At 43.1% G+C, this 15322-nt stretch overlaps 1 protein-coding gene across 1 annotated transcript in view; it reads right to left on the bottom strand.

Moving 5' to 3' along the window:
* Positions 1-4415: 4415 nt before the first annotated feature.
* NIPA1 (NIPA magnesium transporter 1) overlaps positions 4416-15322 on the bottom strand; it is a 43815-nt gene continuing 32908 nt past the window's right edge. Inside the window, exon 5 of the mRNA XM_024117096.2 lies at positions 4416-10469. Coding sequence (XP_023972864.1) covers positions 9958-10469 — 512 coding nt within the window. The 3' untranslated portion in view covers positions 4416-9957. The remainder of the gene's footprint in view (positions 10470-15322) is intronic.

Genomic DNA, 15322 nt, shown 5'->3' with positions numbered 1-15322 from the left:
GTGGGGGTGGGGTCGGGGGGGTGGGGGGGCTCGGCTCAGGGTCAGGCCCTCTCTTCCCAAAAGTTAACTAACCGAATCGGGGAATAGATCAGTTCTTTGGGAGAGTTTGTGGTTTGGTAAAAGCCGGTCTCCCAACACTTGGAGCAGAGATTTATTTTTCATGAGATGCACAGGAAACCCACTGTTAAACTGTCCTGCCTTGGCTCCTCCTGGAACGTGGCAAGTTCCTGGGACCCATCTTCATGGTTTCCTCGAAAAAGGACAAAGACAGAGGGCTCATTTCTTAGAAACCGGGAAGCGCAACTAGCTACATCTGCAGTGAGACCTGCTAATAAATCAATAATACCTTTGTTACAGGTGCAAAAGTCCTCTGGGGATATTCTTACAGTTTTTGACTAGATACAGAAACACTATTATACCAAATTTAAGTCATTTTCGGTGGGAATCTTTCTAAAATGAAGTCTATGTTTATTTAGCCAGAAAATGCCAGATATAATTTGCTCCTTTCAAACTGGACTGTTAACGTTCCAGACTGCACAGCCCCTGACCAGTCTGGTTTTGGTAACTCTGCAGCTTCTAATTTAATCTGTAAGCTTGGCAACCAGACAGATGTGCTTCTTAGAACTGGCTCCAGAGGAACTTTTTTGCTTACCTTTTTGGTCTCAGCTGAATTCTAGCTAGATGACATGGTCAAATAAGGAATTACATTGACTATTGATAGCTGGCAAGCTGGTCTCTGATGATGTGGTAGATTGATAAAAATGGCTCTGATTCTCTACTCATCCATGTGCCCACCCACTTTGCAGAGTGGCTTTGCAGTTCCACTCCAGCCTTGGCCTTGGCCTTGGCCTTGGGACTGTCTTTGGCCAAGAAAATGTGGTGGTTCCCAGCTTAAATCATGATGAGAAGAAGCCTGGACTAGTTTGCTGGAGGAGGAGACCAGGTGGAGCAGAGCAACTTGCAAAGCCACCTAGCTGACTCAGAGACCAGACATTGAGCCAAGCTGGTTGAGGTCCACAAAATTGTGCTGTTGACCCACAGACATATGAGAAAGAATAAAGGAATCTTGTATTGTCACTCTTTTTACACCTAGGAGGCAGATGGCTGTAATGAAAGTAGTGGTTGGTTCATATGAACAAGAATGCTTAGAAATTATGTTGACTTAACCTAACAAATTTGCCTGCAGCTCTTTTCTGCCAGTATTCTAATCATCCTTCTCTCATCATTGTAGCTCACAGACTCACCTCGCATTCACTATCTGGACTCCCCCCACACCTGACACTTACTGTCATATTGCACAGTGCATTGTTTTTATAAGTGTATGTAATATTCCTTGCTAATTGTGATGCGAGCTCCTTAAATGCCTAAATAACTTCTCCAGCACATGATGTTGCACATCTTATATACCGGAAGTGTTCAAGCATGGATCATAGATATTTTTAAACTTTTAAAAGTTGAATGCCTTTTCATACACTGCTGGTAGGATTGTAAAATGGTACAACCTCCTTGTAAAACAGTTTGGCAGTTTCTTAAAAAATTAAACATATAACAACCATATGACCCAGCTATTCAACTCCTGGGTATTTTTACCCGAGAGAAATGAAAGCATATACCGTTAACAGATATAATGTAAATGAATGTAATGTGAATGTAAATGAACATTCAATAGCGGCTTTATTTATAATAACGAAAAAATAGAAACAATCCAAATGTCCATCAACAGATGAATGGATAAACAACTATGGTATGTCCATATAATGTAATACTACTGAGCAAAAAAAGGAATGAACTATTGATACATGCTATAACATGGCAGAATGTCAAAATAATTATGATAAGTGAAAGAAGCCAGACCAAAGAAAGAGTATATACTAAATGATTACATTTATATAAAATGCTAGGAAATGGTTGGTAATAATGTAGCAACAGAAAGCAGCTGAGGGCTTCCCTGGTGGCGCAGTGGTTGAGAGTCCGCCTGCCGATGCAGGGGATGCGGGTTCGTGCCCCGGTCCGGGAAGATCCCACATGCCGCGGAGCCTGTGCATCCGGAGCCTGTGCGAAAGAAAGCAGATGAATGGTTGGGAGTGGAGGGGGCAAAAGGAGGATAGAGGGATTACAATGGAGTAAAAAGAAACTTTGAGAGTGACGGGTATGTTCACTGTTTTGCTCATGGTGATGCTTCCATCATATGACATACATCAAAACATACCAAATTGTATATATATGTGCAGTTTATTGCATATCAAAGCAATTAAAACTGGTAAAATCTACTTTTTGTCATTGTTATAGAGGTAGAGGCAAGACTTCTTATTAAAATAGTATTTTTAAAAATCATGTATTACTAAATCAAATTGTTTTCTCATGTATAAATTGTTCTCCAATTACTCTCCTCTGTTTTGGTTTTGTTACCAGATGCCAGGCAGAAACATGACAACAGCACTACAGATAATGTATTTTTTCTTTAGCTCAACCCCCTATCAGAAAATCTGCCCTTTTTCCTTCCAAAGTGAATAATTTTTTCTAGCATTTTAAAATTTAGTATTAGCTGTAGGTGATCTACATATGTAGTAGGGCATTTTCCAAAAATGTTGGAGCGAGAGGGGAGAGCTCTCTGAAAAAGACAGTAATAACTTGAAATGAATTTGGGTATAACACTAGGGGTATTTATTAAAAGCCAGGAGTTGGCTTTTAATAATTGCCTCACTTGATGAAATGGTGAGTGAATCTGGTAGGCAGAATTATGGTCCACCAAAGATCTCCAGTCTTAATCCTCAGAACCTGTGACTATGTTACCTAACAGGCAAAAGGGACTTTGCAGGTGTGATTAAGTTAAGGATCTTAAGATAATTCTGGGTAGTCCAAGTGGGCCCAAAATAATCACAGGGGTCCTTGTAAGAGGGAAGCAGGAGTGTCAGAGTCAGAGAATGAGATATGACAATGGGAGAAAAGTCAGAGAAAGGCAACATTGTTGGCTTTGAAGCTGGAGAAAGGGGAACAAGCCAAAGAATGTGCAAGGCCTCTAGAAACTGAAAAAGGCGGAGAAAAGACACTCCCCTAGAGCCTCCACAAGGAATGTAATTCTGCCGACACCTTGATTTTAGTCCAGGTAAACTTGTGTTGGACTTGTAACCCCCGCAGCTGTAAGATAATGTTTGTGTAGTTGTAAACCACAAAGTTTGTGGTAATGTGTCAGAGCAGCAATAGAAAACCAATACAGTGAATAAGCATGCCAAATTAGGGTAAGGAGGACACTGAGATCCTCCAGACATCTTCAGCCAAAATAAAAAGATTCCATTTTATTAACAGATGACCTAGTTTGCCCTTTCCTCCACCTTCCAGCCTGTTATCCCAGCTATTTTACATGGATTTGTTGTGTTCGTTACTAGATTGGCATCTCTCCTATTTTGCTTGCCATGGTGCAATTCCAATCGCAATTCTTCCAAATTTCTTCAGCTGGAATTAATACCTGTCTTCTCTGAACTGCTAATATAGATAGAGGTATCTTTTAATTTCTCTTTATTTCTTGACTGTGCCTCAGCTCTCCAACACAAAAAGCCCTTTTGAAACTACCTACCATATGAGGTTCAAAGTATGGTATGATTAATATTACATCAAAGATGCTGACAATGTCATGCCTAAGGGCCACCTGACAGGCACCTGACTCATCAACAAAGGAAGTAAAGGGTAGGGAGCATGCCTGATTTTCTGTACTCCTCAGAACCAGATGTAGAGCTCAGGTTCAACAGTATTGTGCTTGGCTAGCAGCTACAACTAACAGTTTTGTTAATAGTAACCAACCCAGGCAGGTTTTTGTAGAATTTGGCACTTACACATTTCATGACCACAACCTGTGTGGAAAGGGTTATCCATAGAAACATTTAGTGGTTTTTTTAAAATGTTTGTTCCTGACTTCTATACAGGTATATTTTGATCAAAATGTGAGTCATCAAATCTTTTTGGATAGAGCCTAAGGAAAAATATTTTTGCTCAAATATTTTTTTCATTTAATAAAATTACTTATAGGACACTAATAAAGATTAATGACAAGATTTCTCATGACACTTAGAGTATTAAAATGTGTTATGATTCTCATATTTTCCATGTGTTTAAAACATATGTTATACACCTCAAAAACATGTAAAAGTTATTAAAATATAGCTGGTTTTCTTTACTACCATCATTTCATTATATCAGAAGGTAATCACTGGATGGTGAATCACACATCATGGACTTGTTCCCTAAGATATGCTCAGGTGGACAGAAAATGTCCATCTACATTGTGATGGAGACCTGGGCTATTTGTTTCTACCGAGAAAATGGGAAGCATTTGACTGAGGAATTAGGATGATATGGAACCCGAGACCACACAAGCATTTCATGTAAAGGGCAAAAAAGCAACGAGTGTTCAGCTAGAAATAAGTTATTTTATTTTAAAACACATACAGATTAATAAATATTATTGGAAAACTTAATAAATAGCATTTTATTTACATAAGGCAATTACAACATGCTATGACTACTTCTATAAAGCAAAATATAAGCAAGTCTTAGTCATTGACAAATGGGTGTGTGTGCTAATTGGAAGCTTCCCTGATACATTTACATGAAAAAAATTTTATGCAACCAATCAACATTTTACATTTTTTTATCTAGTCTTCTTCCTCTCTTTCACAATTATATTCCATTTTACAAGAAAGTAATAGTTATCATTTAAAAAGGCAAAAACACTCAGGAATGCTACTGAAAAACAGTACCCTTAAAGTTTTCCAAACTGCAAAAACACTGACATGGCAGGGGGGAGCAAATTATTATAGTCTGACAAGTAAAAGAAATATTCCGTACTTTTCAATGTGACCCTTTGGCACTAGTGGTTTGGGAGTTCCTGACATTTACCTGGTGTCAGGTAGTTCATGGTCAGGGTTGAGCCGCTTGGAAGCAGGAAGTTCAGCATCATTCATTACAAATTCAACGCAACAGAATCAATCTGGTTCACAAGTCATTGATTCTTCTGCAGAACATAAACCTTTGCAGAATGTCAGAGAAGCTCATCACACCATCAGCATGTGATCTCTCAGTGCAGGTTTTTAAAGTCCCTGCTTAATTTCCATATTTTACACAGAAAATATAAAACCCTGCCTTTTAAAACAAAGAAAAAGGAAAGTTAAAGCTTCATGGAATCATGCAAACTTTACACCCAGTGCTTCCTTTGCTTACTCAGTGCTCGAAGCTGTGTGTCTACAGCGTGGTCCTGAGCAGACAGGATGCATGGTGCACCGCTCCAAAGGAGTCCTGCACATGCGCTCTGGTCTGAGGCTACCAGCACAAACTAAACATGTGAGTACTCTAACACAGATTTGGAGACCCATCCCACCATTTAGAGGTAGAGAAACTGAGGCACAGAAAGGTTAAGTGACTCACCTATAGTTGCACAATTCAAGGAAAAACAGAGAAAAGAACAAATAAATCCTCCCCGGCTCATGCACTGGGCCCTAGACTATGCTTTTTATCACATTGGGTACATTTGAAATAGATGTTTATTTACATGATCATTGTTCTACTGAATATCAACTTTTCACTAGACAATATGTTTTTGATGTAACACAAAGTTACATTTTCTTAAAATATAATTCTCTGTTGCATTTAAGAGCATGTGAGAAATGTGTACGAAAATAAATGAGTAGATATTGGGCCAAATTCTTGTTCCCATTCCTAAAATTCTTAATCTTTTCAAGTATATGATGGAGGTATAAGAATCTGGCCAGATGTGAAAAATCACCTTAAAATTCATCACCAGTTTAACTGTGAGGCGGAAGTGAGGAATACATATAGTTGAGGTATTTTATATGATAAACTGTTTTATGGTGTGACTGGTGTGCAAACTGATCTTTTCTCTTCCTAACTCAAGCTAACAGACCTCTAGCTACGAATATGAGTAAAACATATGAAAAACTAACACAGACATGTCCTTGGGAGGAAGGTCAATGCTAGGGAGTTAATGTTACGTTTTTGGTCCCTGAGAAGGTGGAACATCAAGATTCCATCTAATCCTGCTTGATAGGTGAACTACTTCCGTGGTGTCAGACACAGTAAGGACAACTTCTTCAGGCCACTGAAGCCAATCAGACAGTCATGAACAAATCTAAACTAAAGCTTCTTCTCTTTCCAAGTTCCTACTCAGTCCCAGGAAGTCTAAGTCAGGATCAAGTAGGCATCAAAGAAGAGAGATGGGCATAGCTCCGTAGACGGCTCTTCTGGGTTAGTTGAGCAGCTTAGAAAGGAGAGGTGTCACCTCCCAACAAGATTATTAGGCAGCACGACAGCGGCCTGTGATCAACACCTCAGTCTCCGCGGACTCATCCACGCCCGTAGACAGTGCATCTCGAGCACTTTATGGACGTCTAGGAACTGGCCTCTAGAAGTGAGCGCAGTATTTACAAAGAGCCAAGCAGTCGAGGAAGAAGAAAGGTGAGAGGTGACTGCATACTTCAACAGTGCTCTCTTCTATCAGATGTGACACCCAAAGAAAAACCCGAAGGCCAATCTACTACAGCTGGAATGAACCTCTGGAAATAAAACTGCATAAATCAAATTGGCCTGAGAAGTAGGGCTTGAAAGAATATTTCTTATTGCTGAACCAAGAGCAGCAAAGTGTGTTTCACTAACTTTCTAATGTGAGAAGACCATAATAACATCTGAGTGATGATTCCCCCTGAAGGTCCAGCCGTGGGCAGTTCTTGCTCCCCCTGTGACAGGGAGCAGACTGCCCTTCTCTCCGGATCCTTCTTTGCAGAGTTGGAGCAGTCCTGCAGAACAGCAAAACACCCAGAGTGGTCCTCGTGCTGGGTTTGGGTTAGAATCCTTAAGAGGCCCTACACTTGATCACTGAGCAGGACAGGAAGCAATCTTTTTAAATGCTGAGATTCAGATGAGAAAACAAGGCACTGTCCAAGTAAGACAGGAGAGAAATGGCCTAGTTAAGTGTCTATCCAGAGTAAGCCTGCAAGTTGTGATCACAGACATATGATTTTAGAGGAGGCTTGCTTTAATTGAAGATAAAACCCTAAGAATACCATAATAATGAAAATGTTTTATATGTATTTACTTTTGGAAAGACCAATATAAGACCTATCCCCATTCTGGGCCGTACCCTTCAAAGCTTTTACTTTTGAAGTCTTTTTTTGTAATTCCAAATTATAAAAACATGAATTTGTAAAATAAATACTATAAGTCAGATGTTAAACGCTCTATGTTAAACTTGAAAATCAGGCGGTTAGACTGCTGGTCATGTCGATTACTTCCAAGCTACAGTCACACTTTTGGAATACAATGGACGATATGAACTGTGTTCCATTGGAAGGAGAGCTGTGCATCCTACCAAGGTAATTTGCTGAACAGATGTAAACTTGGGGGAGTCTAACTGTTCTGGGACTTATCACCTTCAAGAGGAGACAAACTATTAATACTTTGAGATTCTATTTTACTCTAAAAAAATCATAGGGAGATAATCCAGAAAATATCACCTCTAAGTATCTATGGAATAATCATGGATTCACTGAAATCAGGAACATCAATAGATGAATTTACATAAACTAAGCTTCACGTGTAAACTGTAAACAAAAAAATGGTAATTTCCATATGACACATGGACTTTCTCATTATACTTGTATAGCCACATGTATTCGTTGAATATCTCATACTCCTTACCTAGAAACTATTTTTATGCCTAAAAGTATACTTTTATACTTTCAGAAAGTTATACTCCTGCATTATACTTTCAGAAAGTTCAGTTCAATCAATGAAGGCCTGCAGTCCTAAAAATACTGATGATAAAAAACAAACCTTCACGAGCTGATAAAAAGAGTAATGGATTTTTTTAGCATTTTTTAACTATCAGTTAGTATAAGATTTTTAAAAATTTTTAAATATTCTTGCTGCTGTTAGTTCACAGATCACTTGATAACCCATGATCATCACATGTACTTTTAATTTATAAAGGTGTTTTTTGGGGCTTCCCTGGTGGCGCAGTGGTTGAGAGTCCGCCTGCCGGTGCAGGGGACACGGGTTCGTGCCCCGGTCCGGGAAGATCCCACATGCCGCGGAGCGGCTGGGCCCACGAGCCATGGCCGCTGAGCCTGTGCGTCTGGAGCCTGTGCTCCGCAATGGGAGAGGCCACAACAGTGAGAGGCCCCGCGTACCGCAAAAGAAGAAAAAAAAAGGTGCTTTTTTCTCTATGTTAAACTATCCTCATTTTATTTAGTCTCTTTGTTCAACACTTTAGGGAACTATTCCTTAGGTCTTTAGAAATGTTCTTTTTGTCTGAAAAAACACTTTTTTTTTTTCCTATTGACATTCCTTAGTAATTTTAATTGGGTATTATTTAATTGGGTATCACCAAATCTACCTTACCCAATCCCATCTTTCAACTTGACATAGCTTCCTATTTAGATAAAACAGTACACATGGGACTTCCCCGGTGGTCCAGTGGTTAAGACTCCAAGCTTCCAATGCAGCGGGCACTGGTTCGATCCCTGGTCAGGGAACTAAGATCCGTCATGCCGCATGGTGCAGGGGTGGGAGAACCACTGCAAATGAAGTACATGATATCTTGATGAATATCTGCATCACTCTGTGCTTTGTTCCCATTTAATACATATGCAAGGTTACTACAGATAGCCAATGACCTCTTTGATCCAAATACTGGAATAATTAATGGCTATTTTGCATTTCAGAAGTTTGGGTGAGGAATCGTAGGGTGCTCTGCCATCTCAAACAACAGGGAGATGGCTAAAAATTGTTTTCATTCTTGCTAGAAATTCTTTTGAAAATTATGTGTGTTCCAGTTTGTAGAATATAGCCTAAGCTTAATTGTGTCCTTTAACTTGTTCCTGAATTACAGGGAACTCATATGTGCTATTGAACAGTTACTCTCTCATTTAACAGCCTTATTATCAAGTTAAATAATTTATTTCTTCTTAATGGCCACAATGCTTGCCGAAAGACAACATGGATATATTTAATACTGGATCCCAGTTACATTAGACTGAATACAAATAAAATACCTCATGCTACTTAAGTCAATTGTCTTTAATTGGACTATAACTACATGCTGAAAGGGTTGATTTACTCCAATGTGCCCTCAGTCTTGACTCTCTTCCAGTGAATGAATATATTATAATTTCTAACTGCTCTGAACATTTATATTTTGAAGAGTGAAATATTAAAGTATAATCAAGGAGGCTGCATTATTCTAATCTAAGAGAACATACACACAGTAATAGTCAAATTAAGTGAATCGTTCAAGTAATAAAGGCACTGAAATTGATTTGAGCTATTGAAAATCATCCTGCACATGGAACAGTATATCATTTCCATTCACCCTTCTCTCTCTGTTTGCAATTAAAATGTCTAGGAGTTGGGGGTAGGAGAGTCAACACATCAGAGGATTAAAACCAATTAAATGCATATACCTCTGATTTGGATCCGAAACCTGAATGTTATACATGCTTAATGCAAAATAACAAAACTACAGACACATTTACTGTAGAGTCAGACTTCAAGACAACAATTTCTCCCATTTCCAAAGTAAGCTTCTAAGTAAGAATATCTGTTCCCCTGCAAAGACTAATCAGAAAAGGCCCATTCTATTTAAATAATGATGAAGTGTTTTAAAAGCAAAGAGTATTCACGAAAGCTTCCAGGTTAATGGCAATGAACATTAAGATTCCTCTCATCAGAGAGAGATGACACCCAGGCAACCACGGAGCAACTTCAGAGTACAGAAGGCTGGGCCCCCACCCCAGTGCTGAGCAATGCATCCTCACGCTCCACCAGCCCATCCATTAATATACAGGCAACTCCAACACCAGCGATTTACGGTCTCTTCTACTTCACAACAAATCAGGACCAGAAGCCACATCCATTTCCCGTTCCTCAAGCCATCCGACCCCCCGTTACATCCTAGTCTGCTTTCATATTAGATTTGTTCATCTCCCCGAGGTTGAAGTTGAACTCTTTGAACACCTGTATGAGGACGATCCCCACGGAGACAGTGGTGAACCCGCAGGCCATGCCCAGGAAGTCCACCAGACCCACGTTGCTCCACTCCCGGAAGAGGATGGCCGAGGCCAGCAAGACCAGCGTGGTGAACACAACGTAGTAGATGGCCCCAAACACAGAGGAGTCGAAGCACTCGAGGGCCTTGTTGATGTACCTGAACTGGACGATGATGCTGCAGCCAAGAACGGCCAGGAGCACCAGGCACAGGCAGAGGGCGCGCCGACTAGACGGGTTGTTGTGGAGGATGTCTTGGGCTGCCAGCCCAATGCCCTTAGTGGAAGGCACGGTGAAGCTCCCCAGCAAGGAGCAGATGCTGATGTAGACCATGATGTTGGTGGGCCCGTGGGCTGGCGCGATCCAGAAGATGAGCAGCAGCAGCATGAGCAGCACGACGCACAGGTAGCCTACAAACGCTGGACAAGAGGGGGCGCACGGTGACCCAGGCGGCGGGGCGGGACAGCCCGCGCCACGCGGCCGCCGCCCGCCCTGCCGCCCTCACCGGACACCCTGCCGCTGCGGCCGTGCTTCACCACAGCCCCTGAGCTCACTCCACACAAGTTACTCCCATCGTCCTTTTCACCATTAAAACACTCATAGCTCCTACATATTCCATGTCAATAAATAAGTCTTCTATTAGTAACTTTTTTTTTTTTTTTTTTGGTACGCGGGCCTCTCACTGCTGCGGCCTCTCCCGTTGCGGAGCACAGGCTCCGGACGCGCAGGCTCAGCGGCCATGGCTCACGGGCCCAGCCGCTCCGCGGCACGTGGGATCTTCCCGGACCGGGGCACGAACCCGCGTCCCCTGCATCGGCAGGCAGACTCTCAAGCACTGCGCCACCAGGGAAGCCCTATTAGTAACATTTTTATAGCAATACAAGTCAACGCAGATGCTTTGAGATTTTTCTTTCGGCCACACTGTGCGGCCCGTAGCACTTCCCCTACCAGGGATCCAAGCTGTGCCCCCCGCAGCAGAAGGGCAGAGTTCCAACCACTGGACTGTCAGGGAAGTCCTGAGAATTTTTTAAAAACCATTTCACAAGATGGTCAACTCAACAAACCCTAGGCAGAGGGTGCTCCTATGTGTAGGGTGGGAGAGAAAGAGAGTCACGTGTGGTCTCAAAGGACACGCAGGGAACTTGTAGGGCTGTTTCTGGCTATTGCAGCGACCGGGGGCTGCACACAGTGGGCAGAGGCCAGGGGTCCTGGGATGTGCAGACGGTCCCATACAACGAAAAATCATCCTGTTCTCCTGACAACTTCGGAATGTCACCTTGGACAGGAAAGTGGAAAATGTTTATAATAATCAGAGCCTAGAACCTGTTTTATGTGTAAAACAGAGTAATTTGGCAAGGATTTAATATACATTGAATTTTTCAGAACTTCAAGAGTTTTTCTCCATTTCAGAAGATCCCATTGTTGGGAGTTCCCTGGTGGTCTAGTGGTTAGGATTCCGGGCTTTCACTGGCGGGGCCCAGGTTCAATTCCCGGTCAAAAAAAAAAAAAAGAAGATCCCATTGCTGATGGCAAAATCCTTAGTGTTTGAGTCAATGACGCAACACCTCCACGTCAGTCTCTTTTGCACCTGCCAGATTTGCAGCACATGGTGTGGGGTCTGCCAGCTTAATATGTCTTCTCCTATAGCTGTACCTGAGCATTCTATTTTATTCCAAAGTACTGTTCTTAGGGCATTATGTTGACTTCTATTATATGTACAAGGAGTTGTATTTTCCATGAATTTCATTCCCAGATTGTAAAGGGGGTGCCAGGCACTGGGCCTGAGGGCTGGAAACAGCCTGGACATGTGTATCAGCAAGCAGGTGGTGGGAGCCCCTCTTCCCCAAGGATAAGAAAAAGACTATGGAGCTCTGCTGCAGGGGAAGATTCAGGAAGACATTACAGCGGAAAGCTGCCTGGGAGCCTGCCCTATAAACTGGGCAAGGGGTAGTGGAGGGCAGAGAGCAGCACACGCAAACGTAAAATATTGCCAAAGTGTGGGCTGTGTTTGTGGAAAAATCAGAAGTAGCTTGAATGCAAGTGCGCAGGCTTTATTTCAGAAAAAGCAGCTGGGGGGCTTCCCTGGTGACTCAGTGGTTGAGAGTCTGCCTGCCAATGCAGGGGACACGGGTTCGAGCCCTGGTCTGGGAGGATCCCACATGCCGTGGAGCAACTGGGCCCGTGAGCCATGGCCACTGAGCCTGCGCGTCTGGAGCCTGTGCTCCACAACAAGAGAGGCCGCGACAGTGAGAGGCCCACGCACCGCGATGAAGAGTGGCCCCTGCTCGCCACAACTAGAGAAAGCCCTCGCACAGAAACGAAGACCCAACACAGCCAAAAATAAATAAATAATTTTTAAAAAGAAAAGAAAAGAAAAGAAAAAGCAGCTGGGCCTGAGTGTGCAGTACTTTGGGCTTTCTCTCATCAGGGGGAAGGGGTGGTGGTGATTGCAGTTATGAAAAAAAAAAGAAATTATGTCAAAAGTAGATACCAAAAAAAAAATAGTACAGGGCTCTGCGGGCGCTCTAAAGATGAATTAAATCAGACCTCGGCTCTCTGAGAGCTTCACTTCAGAGGGAAGCACGGAGGCCTGGACACATGGTGGTCCTGAGAGGGGCAGCCTGGGGCCGATCCCGCAGAATGGGCGCCTCCTGCTGCACCACAGATGTGGGGCGGGGGATGGCGTCCATGCACAAGGTCTGGGTCCCAGGAGGCGGCAAAGGGGCCAGGGCAGCAGGGCAGCCCCGGGGGGGCAGCAGCGGACAGTGGTGAGCAAAGAGGAACCAAGAACCTGGAGGACAGACCACAGCGGGGCGGAGGGTACAGCTCCAGCCGGGAGAACCGCGCCGGAGGCGGCAAGCTCGCTGGCACCAAGGCTCTGAGTTACCTGGGTTGGTCAGCTTCTCCTCCAGCTCGGCCTGAGTGGTCACACTCTCAGATTTCGGGGAGTGGATAATCAGCACGACAGAACCCGCACAGCTTAGTAGACACCCCAACTTGCCCAAGATGTTGAGCTTCTCTTTCAGAAGGTAAGAAGCTAAAATGGACCTTCAATTTTAAAATAAGATATGATTAAATCAAACTTTCTGACCTGTTTCTTCTAACTGCAGATGTTACTAAAGCTACATCTTCTTTACAGTCACATTTTATTTTTAAATTAGTCTTTAAGCGTACAAAGATTAGGAATTTATTGAAGTTGCTATTTCAGTACAAATAGGATCTTCATGCCAATTCCATGCATAGCCAGTACATAATGACACTCTTAACTCATACCACTATATTATTTCAGTAGATATGAAATATACCAGGGTAGAAAAATAAGTTTTATGATTGATCAAAAATAAAAATATTGCTTCCATATTTTTAAAAGTACACAGTCCAAAAAAGCTATGTTAAGTAGGAAAGCAGGATATGAAAATCGTTAAAATAATTACAAGTAATTCATGATCAGAACACTTAAGTTAAAATAAATTAAGTGAGAAAATGCACAAATAAGAAAAAATCAAAATGCTAATAGTAATTGAATTATGGTAGAAAGAGTATAGGTGATTACTTTTCTCTAATATGGAAACTTTGAAAATGTGGTCACATTACTTATGTAATGCAAAAAAAAGTGCATTCCTCATAAAACATCTGTAATCTTAAGACTGGTAATAGTGTTTCTTATTTCCCTGTATAACATCAGTATATAATTTGAATCGGGAAACCTGGGCTTTTTCTAAATCATGGGATTGGCCATTGTCAATCTACTGGTGTCCAAGCCAAAGGCACTCAGGGAACATGAAGATCCACGGGGAGGGCACACCAGACCCAGATATCAATATATATATACAGGACTATTTCCATTCATCCTCATTTCACAGATAAGGAAACCAAACCTCAGAAAGGATCAGCACTGAACCCAAGGCCACAAAGCTAACAAGAGGTGAAGCCATGGAGAGGTCAAAGCTTCCATCTTTCCCTTACAGCACTTTGTGTCCCTGGCCCTGGACAGCCTGGTCCCCAAGGAGACCCAGCAGCGTAGCTGGGAAAATAAGCAACATCCCTGAAAGAAACCATATAGGATATAATAATACAGAACTGGACGTTAAACTGGGGGGCTCCACACAGCTGCACGGAGAGGTGGCAACAGAGGAGTGGGCGGCTCCGAGAATAAGAGGTGGGCTGGAGTCAGCCTGGAACAATGGGTGGGCCTATGCGGGGGGAGAGGGCTGCCACGCATACGGAAGAAAGGGGCAGGGTAATCCCGCACCGCGAGGCCAACTCACCTCTTATTCCACTCTTGGTCTTATACCAGAGTACAAATTAAACAGCCCTGCTATAAAACAGAGTGCGTAACAGAAAACTTGAGGGATGCTAAGGCCAACAGATCAGGAAACAACTGCCATTGAAAAAGACAGTTAATTGTTCACAGTCTCCGAGCCGAGGGCCATAGCGCCCTACGCAGGACGGCACAGGGAAGCGCTAGCATTGGTCAGGAGGCGCTGGCGGGTTGCGGAGGGCTGTAGCAAGAGCCTTCACTTCACTGTGGTCTCTGGGGGAAGGGGTGTGTACGGCAGTGCAAGCAGTTTAGCACTGGCCAGAGGGAAGAGCTCAGTGGCGCCTGGGCACGGGCTGTCCCTAGCTGTCTATGACTTGGTCCTGGGGGATCAGCGCAGGTGGGTAGTGGGCAGGAGTGTGAGAGTCCAAGAAAGGAGGTGGTTGGGATGTGAGCTCTGGATCGGTTGGTTTAGATTTGAAATGCATGCCTGAGCAGGAGAGCTCCTCCTGAGGAGAGAAGTGCGCGTGCCAAGGGACACGAGAGCCAAGGCAGGTGACTCGGGACCGGGCTGTCCAGAACGAGGCGTGTGCGGCACAGGCATGCAGGGCACGTGTTAGGGCATCCAGTTTAGAGACGCTAGACACATGAGGTCAATAGAGTACCGTGTCATTTAAGGACACACCACATAAAGACGTGGGCAACTGCTTACCTCCTGAGTATGCTCCTCATGGAGAACTGGTCCTTGCCTCCCCTCTGTGGCTGGGAATGGATGACCCCAGGGTGGCTGGAATAGGGGCCATCTACCTAACAGGCTTCCCCAGCAGGAAATCCACCAGCTGTCTAGGCTCAAAACCTTTCTCCTCTCACTTTTCCTGGGTTGCAGTAACTAAAGCCTGCTACCTTCTGAGCTGAGATTAAACAAAAAGCATACATCAAAAAAAAAAAAAAAAAAAACAACAACACACCATTGTAAAGCAATTATACTCCAATAAAGGTGTTAAAAAAATAAAA

Source organism: Physeter macrocephalus, chromosome 2 (assembly GCF_002837175.3).
Source record: "Physeter macrocephalus isolate SW-GA chromosome 2, ASM283717v5, whole genome shotgun sequence".
In the NCBI taxonomy this organism is placed as follows: domain Eukaryota; kingdom Metazoa; phylum Chordata; class Mammalia; order Artiodactyla; family Physeteridae; genus Physeter; species Physeter macrocephalus.
The sequence above is the reverse complement of the archived record's forward strand: the minus strand, read 5'-3'. Positions and strand labels throughout refer to the sequence as shown.